The sequence below is a fragment of the Notothenia rossii genome, assembly GCF_949606895.1.
Source record: "Notothenia rossii genome assembly, chromosome: 2".
Taxonomy (NCBI): domain Eukaryota; kingdom Metazoa; phylum Chordata; class Actinopteri; order Perciformes; family Nototheniidae; genus Notothenia; species Notothenia rossii.
In genome coordinates, this window is record NC_136904.1 from 79,584,229 (window position 1) to 79,602,964 (window position 18,736).

General features: G+C 39.5%; 2 protein-coding genes across 4 annotated transcripts in view; one reads left to right on the top strand and one right to left on the bottom strand.

Annotated features, from left to right (window-relative positions):
- The window catches only part of LOC307029413 (collagen alpha-2(VI) chain-like), a 29,027-nt gene extending 17,234 nt beyond the window's left edge, over positions 1-11,793 (top strand). The window contains exons 1-28 of one of the 3 annotated variants that reach the window (XM_079665376.1): positions 1,344-1,512; positions 3,082-3,247; positions 4,269-4,879; positions 5,302-5,322; positions 5,463-5,528; positions 5,635-5,688; positions 5,777-5,821; positions 5,911-5,937; positions 6,024-6,050; positions 6,157-6,201; positions 6,291-6,344; positions 6,581-6,643; positions 6,836-6,898; positions 6,994-7,047; positions 7,150-7,185; positions 7,269-7,331; positions 7,793-7,855; positions 8,191-8,253; positions 8,358-8,420; positions 8,508-8,558; positions 8,633-8,731; positions 9,075-9,137; positions 9,224-9,259; positions 9,353-9,398; positions 9,481-9,633; positions 9,978-10,433; positions 10,748-10,786; positions 10,870-11,793. In XM_079665376.1, the coding sequence (XP_079521502.1) occupies positions 3,088-3,247; positions 4,269-4,879; positions 5,302-5,322; positions 5,463-5,528; positions 5,635-5,688; positions 5,777-5,821; positions 5,911-5,937; positions 6,024-6,050; positions 6,157-6,201; positions 6,291-6,344; positions 6,581-6,643; positions 6,836-6,898; positions 6,994-7,047; positions 7,150-7,185; positions 7,269-7,331; positions 7,793-7,855; positions 8,191-8,253; positions 8,358-8,420; positions 8,508-8,558; positions 8,633-8,731; positions 9,075-9,137; positions 9,224-9,259; positions 9,353-9,398; positions 9,481-9,633; positions 9,978-10,433; positions 10,748-10,786; positions 10,870-11,471 (3,123 nt within the window). In that variant the 5' untranslated portion in view covers positions 1,344-1,512; positions 3,082-3,087 and the 3' untranslated portion in view covers positions 11,472-11,793. Of the gene's footprint in view, positions 1-1,343; positions 1,513-3,081; positions 3,248-4,268; positions 4,880-5,301; positions 5,323-5,462; positions 5,529-5,634; positions 5,689-5,776; positions 5,822-5,910; positions 5,938-6,023; positions 6,051-6,156; positions 6,202-6,290; positions 6,345-6,580; positions 6,644-6,835; positions 6,899-6,993; positions 7,048-7,149; positions 7,186-7,268; positions 7,332-7,792; positions 7,856-8,190; positions 8,254-8,357; positions 8,421-8,507; positions 8,559-8,632; positions 8,732-9,074; positions 9,138-9,223; positions 9,260-9,352; positions 9,399-9,480; positions 9,634-9,977; positions 10,434-10,747; positions 10,787-10,869 lie in introns of those variants that run through there. The other 2 variants (XM_079665375.1, XM_079665374.1) reach the window with 2 other exon arrangements.
- Positions 11,681-18,678, bottom strand: LOC307029415 (X-ray repair cross-complementing protein 5-like). The gene is made up of 20 exons (XM_079665378.1): positions 18,527-18,678; positions 18,100-18,213; positions 17,830-18,013; positions 17,472-17,520; positions 17,223-17,345; positions 16,799-16,978; positions 16,498-16,612; positions 15,896-16,034; positions 15,700-15,812; positions 15,402-15,464; positions 15,186-15,323; positions 15,009-15,099; positions 14,594-14,724; positions 14,186-14,382; positions 13,543-13,633; positions 13,312-13,381; positions 13,049-13,158; positions 12,703-12,799; positions 12,429-12,496; positions 11,681-12,323 (listed from the first exon to the last, which is right to left on the bottom strand). The coding sequence occupies exons 1-20, from the start codon at positions 18,539-18,541 to the stop codon at positions 12,228-12,230; spliced, it is 2,184 nt and encodes a 727-aa protein (XP_079521504.1). The 5' UTR covers positions 18,542-18,678; the 3' UTR covers positions 11,681-12,227.
- Positions 18,679-18,736: the final 58 nt, after the last annotated feature.

The following is an 18,736-nucleotide window of genomic DNA, read 5'->3' on the forward strand; positions in this document are numbered from 1 at the left end:
ATAAAAGAAAACCAAGTAGCTATCTAAAGCTTTAGCTTTTTCTTGAATATTTAGACCGAGCAGGCTTCCCTGATGTCTAACGGTATCGTGTTCCACAGCTTTGGGGCATAATTAACGAAGGTCGCATCACCAATTTTCTTATTTCTGCCTCTGTTTAATTGTTAAGTAGGAAACATTTAAACAGCTGACACAACAATTTGCCATGGGCCCAAGTCGCTTGAGGCTTAACAATTAATTTGATGTAGACAGGTTCATATTATTATCAATATCAGTGATACTAAAAACATTGTAAATGTTCTTGTACTGTAAGTGTAGTGTATCAAAAACACACATATTTGTTGCAAGTGTATTTAAGAATATGAAGTATCATATCAGTGCCCCTAAAATATATATCTATAGGACATAAGGCGGAGTGGCTTTGGAAAAACAGTCTATGCTTGGCACCCATTAATATGCATTTTATGTCAGTTTCTGCTCATGGAATTCTAGGAACTGGAGGGACTCCACACCCACACTTTTTTCAAAAATTAAAAGATTCAAAAGTGTTTTGTCATGTGTACATAACTACATAAAGAAAAACATTTCTAAAGTAATAACCCTCTACCACTCGTCATCCCTGACCAGCAGATAACTCCCATCACCATATTGTTTGATCCGTCTGCTACATTGCACTTACATGTATTCTTGTATGTTCTATACTGTGCATTTAGATGTAGATACTCTGCAGTGAATATGGATAGTTTTGCTTTAACCTTTATTTATTTTCTATTTTACACATATATGAGACTTCAAAGGTCTTTTATTTTGAAACTCTACATCAGAATGTCCTGATCTTTTCTGAGTGACTAGTTGGGGTGCCCTGCTATCACCCTTGAGTGAAATGAGTCTTTGATACTGGAGAGTTTTTGTTTTATTCTTATCTAAAAACAGAGGGATGATAGCTCATATATGAGACTTTAAAGGTCTTTTATTTTAAAACTCTATATCAGAATGTCCTGATCTTTTCTGAGTGACTAGTTGGGGTGTCCTGCTATCACCCTGGAGTGAAATGAGTCTTTGATACTGGAGAGTTTTTGTTTTATTCTTATCTAAAAACAGAGAGATGATAGCTCATATATGAGACTTCAAAGGTCTTTTATTTTTGAAACTCCTTAAGTTTTACATTCACTCAGTTATAATGTGGTAGTTATACGTAGTTTGTTTTAAATAATTATTGATGACATTATATGGTACATATTCCTTAATTTAATATGTTTGGTTATTTAGGTGTATTTGTTATTGACCGAGTAAGCGCTTTTATTTTGAAGCAGTTTTTCCAGGACTCTACCGTAATGCATAGGATATTCGCGCACCGCAATATCAGGAGCGGGCTGGCTTGACTAGGTTTTCCCAAGTGGAGGCTGGCTAGAACGAGGTGATTAACAGAAGTTTACAATCACTGGAAAACGCTTGAATTCTTGACAGAGTCGAGGTGCAGCTCACAGATTTCACTTTGTCCCCACAGTCGCCAGGGTGAGTCATTTGTTTCTACTTTTCTGAAAGTTTAGAGAGGTAAGGTGTGTAAAGCACATAGGCCTACCAGATAAGTATCACAACATTTTATTATAGTAGTGTTTCGATTATATAGCTGACGTGTGTTTTCAAAACAAAATAACTCAAAGTAAGTAAAATGACAAGTATAGTCTGGTAAAAGTTTAAATAAGAGAACAATGCTTTAAGCATCAATAGTAAAAGTATGTATGGTCACTTCACTGTTCAGAGTTTAATATTATTTTTATCATAAATTGGACCAAAATCGCAAATTAATTTAGATATAAGGTGGAAGGGGAACTTTTTTGAGGTACTTGTTGACTATATGGTTAGTTTCTGCTTTATTCTGAGGCATATCTTGTAGGTTATTTTTCAATCCACTACGTTTAAATGATGACTTAAATGACCGTATTTGCACATTCAAAATATAATATTAAATACAAACAATAAGTAAACAATTATGTATTGCAGATTAAGATTAACCTAATTGAACCCTGGAGGAAATTCACAGCAAATACAGTAAACCAGAATAGCCCTGCTTTTACCAGTTTTAGATAAAAAATAATGCATCAACATTTATAATTGAATAGCACAATATACATTGTTAAGAAATGGGCCGTTTTGCATAGCCTACTATAGGGATTGTAGTTAACAATTAAATGCAGGACTTTTAATTTTGTTTTTACACTGTGGTAATACAACTGCAGAATTTCCCCTTTGAAAACAGCATTTTAACTGTGTGTCCAGTCGAGCAAATAGTATCTTCTTATTGGTTCGATTTAATAAGAACACATTTTTTGGTTTGTAAAATATCAATGTGTGAGCAAATAACAATAGACAGTAATGTAATCAAGTTAAAACTACAATGTTTCCCTCTTGGTTTGAGTAAAGTTGGACATTAAGCTGCATGAAAAGGAAATACTCAAGCAAAGTACAAGTACCTCAAAAAGTACTTAGGTAATTGAATTTACATTCAAGCACTGTACAAGAAAAACCTCTTCGATTCGATTTCCTTCAGTAAAATTCTACCATGTATTGTTGTCTTTGTTTTGGGAACCCAAAATGTGGATTGGTGTTACACTAAAACAAGAGTTTAGTCTGAGTGTTATTAATTTGTATTTGCTGATGTTTATTGTGTGTGATTAGTAAAAGTAATCCTAACTTACAGCACACAGCTGTCCTATCCAAACAGTACATGTCTTCTTTAGCTCAGGGCCATATTTACACAAACTCCTCTCTTGTCTTTTTTTATGTTTTATGATCTTGATATGAAATAGTTTGGGAACGCAGTCATGGATGCTTCACCAAACAGGTGGGATGTAACAACTGAAATTTGGATTCAAGCTACAATCTTAAATATTGTGCTATTTTTCCACAGCGTGGTCATTCACAGACACTGTTTAAAACATTGGTAAACATTCCTTAGCTCTGTGAAGACACCTTCTGTGAAGACTCACTTGTTTGACAGCTATTTCCTGCATTTAAAAAGAGCGTTGGAGTTAAAAGTAAGCCTTCAACAACTGTCCTCTGCTCTCTGCCTTTTTATTGCAGGAAGAAATGGCGGTGATTTCAGGGTTCATCTTTCTGTGCATGCTCCAAGCTGCAATCCCTCAGGGTCTGACACCTCGGGGACCCAGGCCAATACCTGGGCGAGGGGACAGTCCAGGACCGACTCCTCCTCCTCTGCCGCCCATACCCAGGCCTGAAGGTTGTAACAGTGAGTTTCGAACCACTTCCTTTCAGCTAAATATAAAATATCTTGATAAAGTTATTTCCCTAAAAGTTAAGGCAATTTCATGGTGTAACAAGTACTCAGGTCCTTAACTCACGAAAAGTGCTACATTTCTGTAAATATTATAATAGAAGTATTGATAACAAAATGTTAACAATGAAAAGTAACCCATTATGTTGAATGAGAACCATTATGGAGGATTCTTATTGATGAACCTAATATACAGTATAAGAGGTTTGCTCAGATGTTGTATTGGTCAAGGCGGAGTCCATTCATATTGTTCTATATACATTAGGTGTTGGAGGTTTGAATCTATAACAATATCATAAACTGATATTTTGTTTTGTATGAACAATGACAATCTGGAAAGTATCCAGCAAATAGCTTTGGGTAAAAATATGTAGTCAAGTAAAAACTATATTTCCCTGTGTAATGTAGATGAGTTTAGGTCAAGAAAAAAAACGTGAAACCAGTCGTGGAAGATGCATTTAGATGATTTACTTATTTACTTATAAGTTTTGTTCAATTAATAGCTTAAACCTCCTACTTATTAAAGTAAATTGAAATTGTTTAAATGATAATAGATGACAATTCTTCCCATTTTGGAAGCTTGAACCATGAAATGTTGTGAAATGACTAACAAAAAGTGTTGCCAAATAATGTCAACTGATTTATCTGTTTATTGAATAATCCTTTCAGCTCCACTTGACTTGTTTAGTTTAATGTTTACGAAGCATCATATTTTAAAAGCCCTTGTTATGTTTTGTGTGCAAAGTTCGGAATTTGTGAAGAAAATAGTGCACCCTAAATGTTCCTCTGAAAAGTAGAGGAAGAATATCTCAAAACTAAACCAAAGAATACACTCAAGTGAAGTAAAGAATACCACAAACCTGAATATAAACACAGCACTTGAGTACAAGCACATTGTTGCTTTCCACCCCTACATGTGTCTAGTAGTAACAAATCACAGCAGAGCAGTTAACTGTTGCCACTTTCTCTCCTCCAGCTGGGGTCATTGAGTGTCCCATCAAGCTGTTTTTCACCCTGGACACGTCGGAGAGCATCGCTTTACAGGAGTCCCCGCCTGGGAGCCTGGTGAGAAAAGTCCTGGAGTTCACCAAGATGTTTGCCCAAAAGCTGGATGACGAGGAGTACCGAGGTCAGATCCAGATCTCCTGGTCCATAGGAGGCCTGAACTTCTCCGAGACGCAGCATGTCTTCAGTCAGTTCACAACAAAGGAGAACTTCATCAGGAACCTCAACGGGATTATATACAAGGGCAGAGGCACGTACACAGACTGCGCCATCAGGGAAATGACTCACCATATGACCACCCACTACTCCCAGAAGAAGGCCGTCCTCTTCTCAGTGGTCATCACCGACGGGCATGTGACAGCAGAGAAGTGTGGAGGGATAAAGGCGGAGGCAGAGAAAGCCCGCGAGAAAGGGATCCAGATTTTCTCAGTGGCCGCGTCCAGGAGCGTCGATGAGCTGGGGTTGAGGGATATCGCCGGCTCTCCCACTGAACTGTACCGAGACGACTACATAGCCGTGGACATCGCTGACGGGAAACCAGAGATAAAGACGCAGTCCATCGATCGTATCATAAAAATCATGGTGTTCTAAACGTTTTCGTTTTTTCATCTTGAATAAGAGCTGTCAGGGCATTTTCACTACAGGATTATCCTAGGGCGAAATTATTCATGATTACTTTATTATGACATTATATTACAAGAAAATCTGAAATAATTATAATAATGCGATTTTTTGTGCCATTTGTCTCTTTTTTTAGGTTTAGAGAGATGATGTAACCATAAAGGCACACACAATAATGATTTAAGAAGAGCTTTATCTTAAAATGATAATATCATAATGTGTTTTATTAATATGAAATCTAAATCAAATCATTTAAATATCACGGTTATCGTCAATGCCGGTAAACAGTGTCACCCCTAACTTGAATGCTTATACTTTTTTCAGATTTAAATGACAGTATCATTGCTATGTACTTTTCACTTACTGTTGTCTTGTCTTTGCAGAAATATCAAGCCTACTTACAGGTAGGAAAGACCTTGACATTATTATTGATATATTAAATAAGACAAATAATTAAATGTTTGTTTTAAAAAATGCTCTGGTGTTCTCAGTTTTCATGCGTTGGTAGGTTTAATATTGTTTTTTGTACTCTTTGATTGTGTAGTGTTTTGAACATAAATGCTTTCAAACTCCTGGGATCCATGGACCGAATGGGCCAAAAGGTCCAAAGGTGAGTACAGACATACAAAATCAAATCAACATTATATAAATAATGTATATTTCTGCTTGACTATACTTTGTTTTGTTGAAATGCCGATATTTTCACTTCTTTCTAGGGTATGAAAGGAGACAGAGGTCATACTGGGCCAAGAGGTGTGAATGGTCAGCTGGTAGGAAGAAGTCTGCATTGTTATTACACTCGAAATTCTGTAAAATCAATATTATATTGTTTTAATTCTGAGTGTGTTTGTATTACAGGGCGATCCTGGCATTGAAGGTCCAATCGGACAACCTGGTTCAAAGGTTTGCTGAGGTCTCTTATTGATGATCTTATGTACTAAGTTATTGGTATTCTTCATTTCACTAACATGTCCCTCTTTGCTCTGATATAGGGAGACATTGGCTCAAAGGGTGACAAGGTGAGAGATACATCTTTATATCCCAGCTTTATCTGTCAAATTAAATGAAATGCTGTTAAATTAATGGTTTTGCTGTTCATCGTCAGGGGGAAATCGGATCAGGTGGAGCAAAGGTAAATAATGGTTCAAGTTTGTGCTCGCACATATTTCATATTAGAACATGTCAGTGTTTGCATACTGTTGTTAATCAACTGTCTTCTCTGACGTTTAAATATTCAGGGTGTGGCAGGAGGACCTGGTATGAATGGAACTGATGGTCAAAAGGTGAGTCTACAACAACAAAGTAAATATAGTACATTCATTGATCTGTTCATTATACTGATATAATATTATTGTCTTTGGGACATCTTTAGGGTAAAATGGGACGAATCGGAGCTCCTGGTTGCAAAGGGGATTCAGGTGACAAGGTAAGTCAAGTAGTTTGGTGAATTAATTAAAATGTTGCCCTAAAGTGCTGGTGTTGAAATGTTTAATCTTTTCAAATAAGGTGAAATGTTTTTATTAATGTTCCAGTGCTAATCCACCATCATATTGAATGATTAGATTAAATATGATTCATTTTACAATCCATCAGATATACAGTTATAAAGAATAATTTATTGGTTTACTGAAATATCTTATCATCTGATTTTCTGCCTAAAAGGGACCAGATGGTTACCAGGGAGATGTTGGTGACTCTGGGCCACTTGGTGACAACGGAGCAAAGGTCTGTGTGCAACCAAAACTGCGATCTGTCTCGTCTCTAACACGTTTTTACGACAGGAAAGGTCTCCACCTCCAGCGGGAAAAACATTCCACCATTTTCTGCATGTTTTAACTGTTGCAAATATGTATTAGTAGATTTTTAGTATTGTATGTTTGTTTGTTTGTTTGTTTGTTTGTTTGTTTGTTTGTTTAGGGTGACGGAGGACTTCCTGGAAAGTCAGGTCCCTCTGGCCCTAGTGGAGACCAAGGACCAAAGGTACACTTTAAATTTAACACAAGAGAAAACACAGTCAGAAAAAAATGAAAATGTTCCTGAACTGCAAAACAAACCCTGATATCTATGTGTGTCAGGGTGAAGACGGAAATGCTGGAAATCCAGGGCTGCCTGGAGAAAAGGGACCTTCGGTACAGAACAAGTTTTCTTTTTGTGATCATTACTTGAAGGATATATAACTGTAAGTTAATGTTACAAAGCTGAGTCTGATATAAAACCACCATCTCTTGCAGGGGCCTCCTGGAACACGTGGACCAAGAGGCGAAGGGGTATCTCAACTACCAAAATATACATTATCATTATAAAAATGTACCCTAGTTGGTTTTAATAATCATCAAATAAATATTAACAGGGAAGGAGAGGAGAATCTGGAAAAAAAGGAGGGCCGGGTAATGATGGGCTAAAGGGAGAGAAGGTAAGTCCAGCACCCAGAAAAAAAATAAAAATCTTAAACCAACCTCGTAAAGCTGCAAAAATGTAAAATCTATAAATATTCCTCTGAAATATGACTTAATTAAATGTAATAAAGTTCAAACTAAGTGTAGCATGCTTGAAAAGAAACATGCAAAGAAGAACATGGTGGGAAAAGATGAACCATTAACAAAACAACGGATCTGTGTGAACTTTACAAGAGAATTCAACTCCCACAAGTTTCAAATCCCTCTGCAGGGATTTGGTCTAGTTCATATAACGTTGCTAAACACTTCCTTGTCCTGTTTGATAAGTTGTTTTGGGGCTTTTTCTAACCAAGTTCTCAGGAAGATTCCTCCCACATTCTGCAGATATAGAATTAATGGCTCTCGGTTGCATATTTTTAACATTATTTGATGATTAATGTTTCATTGTAAATCCTGACTCAATCATTTACTTATTCAGAGCGACTTAGGGCCAGAGGGACTTAGAGGCCGGCCAGGAGAAGATGGACTAACGGGTGCAAAGGTGAGGGGATTGTGCTGTGGGCGGATTCTGGCAGAGGGATGACTCAGCAGCTCCCTAAGAAATCTGCAAGTCTTCCTCAGACCATCAATACTGAACTGAATAACATTCTTCACTCGGCCTTTTTTTGGCAGCACAGTCGTCCTGACTGTGCTGCCAAAAAAAGGCCGAGTGAAGACTGTTATTGTAACAACAGGTTTTTTCTGGTATTTTTGTTTTTTTACAAGTGTTTTTAAAAGAAAGTAGTGTGCATTGCCAAATTCACGTCAACATAAGTAGGTCAGTTTTTCTCTGGAGTCGAGGTGACGCCCAGTGATGAAGTTTTCTTTGCCTTCCAGGGAGATCTAGGGCTCCCAGGACCGAGGGGTCAGCCCGGAGAAACAGGCAGCCCTGGAGGAAACGTATGTTGTTTGTACCCTGATCATCATCATCATCATCATCATCAACACTGCTCATTTTTGGAGCTTGAGTTTTGAAAACATATATTTTTTTCTGTACATTTCAGGGCAGCCTTGGAAATCAAGGAGATCTAGGACCAAGGGGAGAATCTGGGCCCCCTGGACCAAAAGTAGGTAACAATATTCTGTTCCTCACTTTCAATATGGCATCTTTTAAAATGCGCTAACATTTTGTGAATTATGTATTTCTTTTAAAGGGTGACAACGGAAGAACAGGATTCAACTACCCTGGATCGAGAGGATCCACTGTACGGTTTTCTGTTTACCACACACAATATTCTTGCATATGTTGCTGAATCTAAAGTACCTCTGATCTTTCCAGGGAGACAGAGGGGATCCCGGTAGAAGAGGACCCAGGGGGGGAAGAGGTGATTGTGGGGCCAAAGGAGAACTTGGAAACAAAGGAACACCAGGAGGGCCTGTAAGATTGATAACTTAAAAAGTTGAATTTGATAGTTAGAAAAGACAACATTAAAACATGCGATGCTTAAGTTTACTCACTCGATATTGTACCAGGTGCAGCTTCTCCTTTGGAAACACACCAACAGTGTGGGATGCATTAGGATGTTTTGTTAAGCAATAACGTGCCTAGAGTACATGGAGGCTGGAACACTTTGAAAACACATTACATTAATGTTATGAGGAACATTCTACTAATCTTCTGAAGAAAAATGTAGTATTGGCTTTAATCAGATGCAGACATTAATGAAACATATTACTTAAGAAAAATGAGTCACCTTCATTTGAAAATGTTTTCTGTGTAGGCGGACCCAGGTCAGCCGGGTGAGCCAGGAAAGAGAGGACCCAGAGGAAACCCTGGATCTGATGTAAACACCAGCACAAACACTCAAATAATGACTTGACCATGCGTGCAAATTTGAGCTCCAATTGCACTTTCTCTCTCTTTGTGTAGGGCGACCAAGGACCAGCGGGCGATCCTGGGCTCAATGTGAGTCAACTTTAAAAAAGCCACACCGTTTTCAAAATCCGTAAATACTTAGATTTGCCTGGTTGTATCTAACATGCACACCTGTCACCACAGGAATGCGATGTCATGACTTACATCAGGGAGACGTGTGGTTGTTGTGGTAAATATCTCCACCGATCAAACACAGCTACATCGTTTCATTTCTTTTGAATTACTGACACTGTTCTTGTGTTTTGTCTCAGACTGTGAGAAGCAATGTGGACCTCTGGACATTGTATTTATAATTGATAGCTCAGAGAGTGTGGGGCTGACAAACTTCACCTTGGAAAAGAACTTTGTTATCAACACCATCAACAGGCTGGGATCTATGGCAAACGATCCTGCGTCATTAACCGGTACAGTGAAGCAAAACCGCAGCCCAGACCACCCTGCAAATCTCTCTGCACACACATTTTCAAGTGTCAAGAAGTAGAGTTTGCCATTAAAGATGAACCGTTTCCAAAGAATGAGTCACCAAATCCAAATTCAATATACATATTGGGTTGAATACAAAATTACAGTAACCCTCTTTGGCACTACACCCGTTTTTGACAGTACCGGCAGACTGTGATTGTCAGATTTATACATTTTCAGCCATCTAAAGTGTAACTAGTTAATTTTCTTGTGATTTGTTGAGAGTAACAACTAATAGAGCAAAGCCAGCTTGATCTGCACCACTTGACTTGTCTCCCTCTTTCAGGCACAAGAGTCGGAGTTGTACAATTCAGTCACAACGGGACCTTTGAAGCCATTCGTCTCAATGACCCCAAAATCAACTCCATGTCTGCTTTTAAAACAGCAGTGAAGAACCTAGAGTGGATTGCCGGGGGCACCTTCACACCCTCAGCTCTCAAGTTCGCCTACGACAATCTCATCAGGGACGGCAAGCGAGCCCAGGCCAAAGTATCTGTGGTGGTGATCACAGATGGCCGCTATGACCCGCGCGACAATGAGAATCTGCTGCAGTACCTTTGCAACGATGACGATGTGGTGGTGAATGCGATTGGGGTTGGTGATATGTTTGAGAAGACACAGGATAATGAGATCCTGGGGTCGATTGCTTGCAACAAGAACGAACGCGTCACTGGGATGAGGCGTTACGCTGACTTGGTGGCTGAGGACTTTATACAGACGATGGAGGCTGTGCTTTGTCCCAGTAAGTCCTGTACCCTTACACACAGCAGAATGATAATAGAGTTGAAGCCCATTGTAAGCAGCCCCCGTTTGGCACGTTGAAGTTTCAGACATTCTCAAGTGCGATATTTCATGACATATCCCTTAAGCTTGTGTAAACCATGGACCTTATTCTTAGGCATCTAACCAAAAAGCCCATTAAAAATGTTTGACTTTGAGACAAGCGAATAGAAGTCCTAAAATGCTTACTTCCATGTTGAATGATTTGTTTCTGCACCAAGTATACAGGTTCTGCTTACCCGTTTTCTAATCTAAATCCATTTATTTCTCTTCTAGATCCTGTGGTTGTGTGCCCTGATCTTCCCTGTAAAAGCGGTAGGTGTTATTCACGGCTAGATGATTTCTTAATGGTACAATGGATTGCAGCTCACTGATTTATTCATTTTATTTATTTGCAGAACCTGATGTAGCTCCGTGTCTCCAGCGACCAGTGGATCTGGTATTTTTACTAGATGGCTCAGAGCGCCTGGGGAAGGAGAACTTCCGGTATGTCCGTCAATTTCTGCAAAAGGTGGCAGACCGACTGAGTCTGGCAGCTAGCAGGACTGATCGAATGCGAGCTCGCTTGGCACTGATAGAGTTTGGTAAGGAGAACGAGAACCTCGAGGCCTTCCCTCTCACACACGACCCTACTGTTATCGCCACTGGCATAGCACTCTTGCAATATATGGATTCTTCTTCAAGCGTAGGGCCGGCCATCATCCACACCATCAACACAGTCTTGGGTAAAAGAAATGCTCGCCTGACAAGACGCCACGCAGAGGTTTCATTTGTTTTCATCACAGATGGCGTCACTGACAGCAAAAACCTGGACGAGGCAGTCAGTGCCATGCGCGGGTCACAGGTGGTCTCCACAGTGGTAACCACAAGAAGTGACGTTGACCAAAAAGTCCTAATGAAGCTGGCCATGGACGACCGGGACGCCATCTTTAAAGTAAAAGACTTTGCGGATATGACCCAGTCCAGTTTGTTTGACCGTTTCGTCCAGTGGGTGTGTTAAAGAGCGGCCACTAGTCATACTGGTGCTATTGCTGTTTATCTAGCATTTTAATATAAGATACTGGTTTACTGCGATTCTACTATGCACTTTTCAATTAGCAAATGACAACATGCCATTGTGCTTTACTACATTTGTCAGGAAAACTGTATTCATTTGCAATGGTTTGTTGTATATTTTGAAAAAATTACACAAGTGGAGCATTCATCATCAACGATTAAGCTTTAAGATATTAACCCAGCAGTTTATTAGATAAGACAGTGCTCTCTTATATAAAGTCACAAAGGGTTTGAAGTGCAAATAAAATCTTGAGATTTTAAACATTCATTGTTCTGACATTACTGATAATTAACATTGAAATTAGAACTCAGTATAAAATAATTTTGATTTTAAGACAAACACATGTAAAGCCCTCAACAAACAGTTATTCTTATTAATTTCAGTTTAGTTCAACACAGTTCTGCATTCAGTATCACCAGTTATACGTCAGGGGTCCCCAAGTTGGAGCAGAACAATGGACGGCTGAATTGGATTGGTCTATCCGAAATGAATGATGCATTCTTCTCGTTTCCCTGCATGTCCGCTGCAGACCCTCCCTATTTTCTTACATCATGTCCAGCTGTGTAGGAAGAGAAAAAAAAAAGTAAGACTGGAGAGTTTATATAAAACGTCTCAACAGGACATCTTTCCACACAGGAAATGATTCTAACGTGGGTTTTGGGCACTGCAGTTAAATATTTAAAACCTGAAAAGTCAGAATTAAACAACAATCAAACTTGCCAAGTCATCAACATCTCCAGTATCTTCAGCAGGAGGTGCAGCTGCCTCTTCCTTCTTCTCCTCAGTAACCAGAAACTGAGGACAAAATAAGCTTCAGTTAGTAGGACGGCCACCATTTTGAATATGTAAAACAGGGTTTGTTTACTCAACACCTCACAATGGTTTAAATCGAGGAGTCACCTGATTAGATTCACTTTTGGACACAGTGCTTCCTTCAACCTCGTCCTTGCTGATCAGTGTTATGGCATCTGCCAATCAAAAGCAAGAATTAAGTCAAATACATCAAGCCACTTTTAAAAAACTTGATATTCAAGCTCATTTTAAAGCATAAATCAGCTCCAAATGTATATCAATTGTTTTTGCAGTTTTTAAATTATAGAATTGTCTTTTCACCTCAAGGGAGGAAACGTTTCACAATAAATCCTGCAGCTGCGAGTAAAGAGGCTTATCATACCTTGAACAAGCAGGTCCCAGAAGACCTCCAGCCCTCGGTTTGGGATGCTTCTTTTCAGGGACTGCAGGTAGCCATTGTACAGACTGGCATCCCCCAGCTGTGTAACGAAAGACATGCATCATTCATGATCTGTTTATGAGTCTCCTAAAAACACAACTCACACAAGAGCTGGCCTCGGCTCAAGTCGCGAGATTTCAACGTACTCATTGTTATCTTCGACAGTTCGCTCATTATCTCCAAAGCAAAAACCAAAACGTTGCGTTCCGATAGGTCAAGATTTGTTCCACACAGACTCTCGTATTAATCATTCATTTCCACAAATGGAAGATAGGGAATGTTTGTTTACCTTAACAGACTGCTCTCTAAAAGCCTCGATGCAGGTGATGCTTTTCATGTAGTAGTGTGTGTTCTTGTTGCCAAGCAACTGCTCTATCCTGTGAGTCAGTTGCTGACAGACTGGGAAGGACACGGGGGTCACCACAGGCAAACAAAAACATAAACACAATTACAAGGGCTGAACTTGAGTCATGGCAGTTTATAATATAAACAGAAACATTTTTTATCAGTCGAGCTCCATCGAGAAAAAAAGACGGAAGAATTTGACCTCACCCTCGCCAAATGAAAGACTCTTCTTCTTGAGCAGAGTCCGGAAGTCTCTGGCTGGATCCACGCTTCCCACCTAGTTAAGTGTTGAAAATTACAAAGGACTGAAGTGAAATGGAAATAGTAAAGTATGCTGGTTCAAACAAGTGGTGAAGTACTCTTTTAAGAATAACTGATGTTTTTAAAAGTGGTTGTCTCTCTAGGATTATTATGCAGTCCAGCTCCCCTGATTCTCACCGAAGTAACAGGGCCTTCAGCGATGTTAGCCAGGCTATAATCCTCCTCGTCTTCCTCTTCTTTGGCCTTCTTGGCACCTGGCTCCTCAGAGCTGTAAACGTCCAAAGGGGTCATTATAACTCAGATTAATTAACACTTCACACATCTATTTCATCAGAGAGGGGAGGGACGAGTAGTTTAAAGGTTGCAGACTTGCACTCCGTCTAGCAAAAAGTAAACGGAATCTTCCCATTTAATTCAAGCAGTTTGAGTCAGACTAGAGATTGTTTCTATACAGAGTTCTACTTTTCTAGCATTTAGGATAATGTTGATCTTAATAGAATACATTAATGGTATTTAAGCCTTTCTATTGCACAAAGACAATGTAATGTGGTTATGTTGCAGACCCATTTAAGAGGGCTTCTCATTGACAATGGCCTGATAAAGGTCTAACAACACAAATACATGTATTTTCTTTGCAATTTTGACAGTTGGGGCAGTTTGAATAGTGAAAATAGTTTTATAATCTGTAAAACCTTGGCACAGACACTACTGTTTTTGATCATTTGACATGAGTAATTTTGAAATCAAATACTTTTCACTCCATGACTAACAGCTCTGTCTGTAACATCAAATATCCACCACCACACTTAATTCAACTTACTCTTTGCCAAATATCTGTGCACTGGTCTTGACCTTCTTCTTCTTCTCCACTTCTGTGAGAGGAAACTTCCTCTTCACCTCCTCGAGTGGAGCCTGGCAGCGTTCAGTAATGATATCAGGGCGCTCGAGAGCAGCCTTCAGCCACGGCTCCATGGGGGGAAGCGGGGTGCCGGGACATACTGCCCGATGATGCACACACTGAAGGAAATGTCGGTAAGGTGGGTGAGACAGACAGACAGTAACTGAGGAAGAATACATCCACATTGAGTATCAACAGCTTCTAGCTGGTGAAGCTCCACATCTTTTGTTGAGGTCATGAAAAAAATGACTTCTCTGTCTCCTTCAAAACTTAACCTCAGAACGACAAGGTAATAGATGTAGTGTATCCCTCCAATACAAAGTGCAGTACCTGGAAGTGCCTCTGGAAGGACGGGTTAGGAATGTTATGGACCTTGTACATATCCTTTTCATCCCCGTTTTCATCCTTCTCAACCAGCATCATGGAGTCAATAAGAGAGTCCACAGCAGACAGCTGGGTGTCTAGGGGAATCACATAACACACACAAATACATTCAAGTCCATTCCTGCATCTCTCACTGAAGTAGTCAAAATGATTTAGATTAAAAAATATATGTACACAGTGTCGATCACGTTACACAATGTAACAGCAGTTTTTTAACTTGAAGGGGCAACAATGTCATGTTCAGACCCGCAGGTCTAAATAGGTTAGCTGCTGCTGTGATCATGATCAGAAAGCTCCCTCTTGTGGAGAATCTGCAGTCAGTTTTGTGAGTTATCGGTTAATTCTATGAGGCGTTTAGTACCTGACGGAGTGAACTTTTTGTTGTTTTCAAGGGAAGGGAATGTATACTGTCTCAGGTCTTCCATGAAGGGCAGCTGGACGTACATCAGGCACTATTGAGGGGGAGAGACAGATCCTTAGCTCTGTGCTATATGACAGATGAAATAAAAACAGCATGTTTAGGATTCTGTGATGTCACCTCATAGTCCAGCTTGATGCACGGGAAGGCTGCTCCTACTTGAGGGTTGCAGCGTCGGTCATACGCGTAACGTATAATGGCCACCATGTTGAGTTCATCTAGTGCTCGGATGAGAGCGGACAGTGCAACTCCTGCATGCTGCACAACAGTAGGAACACAGACAGGTCAGTATCAACATGCAGTCACCAGCAACATGTCGGGTCTCTCCATTCTCACCTCATCATCTCTGCCAGGAAAAATCTTGATGACTTGAGTCCCCATGAACTGATGGCGACGTATCTGCAGACAGATGGAAAAAAATAATTAACCAGTTAAGTATTAAAGTAGGGATTTCCTTATCACTAGTATATTTTAACTGATAAGTATCGGATGTATTGAGTAGGAACCCTAGCCTCTTTTTACATTAACAATTTGTGACAGGAAATGTCTAAAATGATACTCAATATTAAAATGACTTAAGATGGGGGAAGAAAGAAACCCTGATAGCAGATCACAGTAGCATAACGTATTATACCATGTTCTGTTTGGCGAATCCGAGAACAGCAAAGCTTTTCCCGTCGTGCTTGTATTTCATATGCTCTTGATCAATTTTGTCGAAGGGAACAATATCACTTCCATAACGAAAACCTGTGGACAACAAAAACAATGTTTTGGGAATTATTAAGTGATAAGTTCAACATTGAGTTATTTAATTAGAAAATAATTCTCACCTTGGATGGTATCCTCCTTTGGCACCTCTGTCTCATTGTCATCATCCAGGCAGTAGACAGTCTCTCTCTTCACGTCGTCCTTCTGATTTGATTGAGCATCGACTGTAGCCCATATCTTCTTCAGTTTCTCTTCTGTTACCTGGAATATGGTAAGTAGTGGTTGCTGATGAGAAAACCTTCATGGGTTTCACTATTACTGACAGGCTGTCATCTGTGTATTTAAATTACTCAAAAGGGAGGTTAAAGAAATGTCAGAGATTCCTTTCAAATTCACTAAGTGAATGAGCAAAAGATACCTCAAAACTACACCTTAACTCATAACAAAACAGTACTATTAAAAATGACTGAGTCAAAAGATACATACTGGGAAAAACTCAATTTGTATTCATTTTATAATACAAATAAGACAACAATCTTGACATTAATAGCAGTAAGAAATAAGTGGAATACAGGTTGCTACAAGGTCTCACAAAGTAGATTTGTAGATGATAACATGTGGAGTAGCACTTTTCCCAGAAAGGAACTCAATATTTGTACAGTCAAAGAGCTGTGTAATGCGCATATAGTACATATGTATCCAGTTGTCTTCACTGTAGACTTACTGCTTTGTATCCAACGATACGGATAGACAGACAGCTGCCGATGGTCAGTTGACAGGGCCAGGCCATGGGTTTCCTCTCGATGCGCTTGAACATGCACAGCTGCTCGATTGCTTTCCTACAGCGTGAATGAAGCACATGGAAAGCCAAGTCATGTGAATTTATCCAAATAGAGATTTACAACTTTTGAGTGTAGAGATCACCATGTGGTTCAGAGAGAAAAACATATATATATTAGACAAGAGAAATATCCATAGACCGTATACACTAGGAAATGTTGTGTGTTTAATATGAGCCAACGGACCTGAAGGAGTAAATTTCAGTCAAGCCGTCCTCCTCATCCAGGCTCAGCATGATGTGTTTCACCATGTCCAGGCCACTCTGCTGTTCCCTGGACAGACCTTTTCCTGTGCCTGGGTGACCGGGTCCTCCTTCGCCAGCATCTCCTCCAACCTCTTCATCTTCCTCCGCAGGGAAGGGCAAACTGAAAATGGTTTGTTCCGAGGAAGGATACAATGTTATTAACTACACTCAATGTTCTTTACAAGAGACACATTTAACTTTGAAGGCTTTATCAGAATAGATGTCTGCCATTTTATATAAGTATTGATGAACACAAATACATTATAAATCATCATTATTCTTTAACCTTATTGGTATAATGTTTTGGGTCTATTTATATAATATGTCATTTAAAATGGCACATAGTTTGTGGGTCTGAACCTTACAAGAACTGCAGGGTGATGTCGGCTTGTTTCAGGTTTTCAATAATGACATCGAGCTGCTCTGAGCTGGCCTGCGTGTTGAGGTCAGTCAGGAGGACAACGTTGAGACGATCACACTTTTTCCCCCTGAAAAGAAAACCCAACACAATGAAAAATCAACAATGACATAAGCAAAATAAACATTTTAATGGATACACTTTATTTTTTCTTTGAATTGTGAAAACTAAGAATGTGATACAAGGAGCTTCTTACTGTGTTTCTTTCTTTAGGAGATCCATGCACACAACAAGAGCATCCAGCCCTGTAGATCGGAGTGAAGGAGGTAACATATTTGATCACATCATATATAGAATAGCCATTACATTGTGCAACTTCACAATGAGGTAGTATTTCACATTGATGCAACAATCACAAACAAATCCAATAAAACAACAATTAACCTTGGATGCACCTTGGATACAATTAACCAAATCACTATTCAATTTGGTTACACATTAATTACATTCTTCTTTTTTTACTTTTACCTAACATTCTTCAAATGTAAAGTACTATAAGTTGTAGTCTTTATACAGGTTTAATTGTGGGGTTAAAGTACTGAGCAAAAGGATACAATCAGCCTGCTTATTCTCTGGATGGATCTTATTCTCTATTTCCTCCAGAAGCTCAAAGTCAGGCACCATGAGGTGACGATGCACGCTGATGTGCTGGTACTGGTCGTCCTGATCCAGTGAGTTGTTGGTGGAGTCTGTGCCAAACAGAACTAAAGCCAGCTCATCCTTGGTCTCTTTAAAAACCTGTGAAAGACATAGTGTGTCAAAGGTGACAGAGATCCTCATGGTATTTGTTCCTCGTTTTAGGAAGACGTGTAGTAAACATTTACCTGGCGCTGGACAAACTTCTGAATGACTTTTTTGGCAAGTTCAAAGGCAGGCTCTTCACCCGGGGCGGAGTTGGACATGGAGAACCCAACATCCATGCACAACACCAACGCTGACTACAGACAACAAACAATAAAACAACATGTATTTAATTAAAGGCAGAACGTGGTCCTCATTCTGTCAAACCAGTACAGTTGTGTAATGTTTTGTATACAATCAATTGGGGGCGTGACAGCGTTGGCACCAACATGTCTGAACATATCGCCGCCAAACACTGGTCACGCCGTGTAACTTCTGAAGCTCAGAATAAGAGAAACAATGTTTTTCTTTTGTTTGCAAACCTCCAGAATTTAACAGAAAACACAAGCTAACAACGCTTTACATTACGTTAATAGATTACTTATAGAAAAGAAAGAAAAATGAACTTACTTTGGAACCTGCCATCTTCTTTTTTCCCTCTTCCTAAGACTGCGTGTCACTCTGTTATGGCTCCGGAGAGAAATAGTGAACTACAGGAACAATAACTTAGTTCCGGTTTCCAGGGATACTTGGATAATTGTGCCGCATTCAGATATCAGACAGCACTTTACGAAGTGTTAGAGTTTGTTGGATACTAATGTAAAATCAGTATAGGTGTAC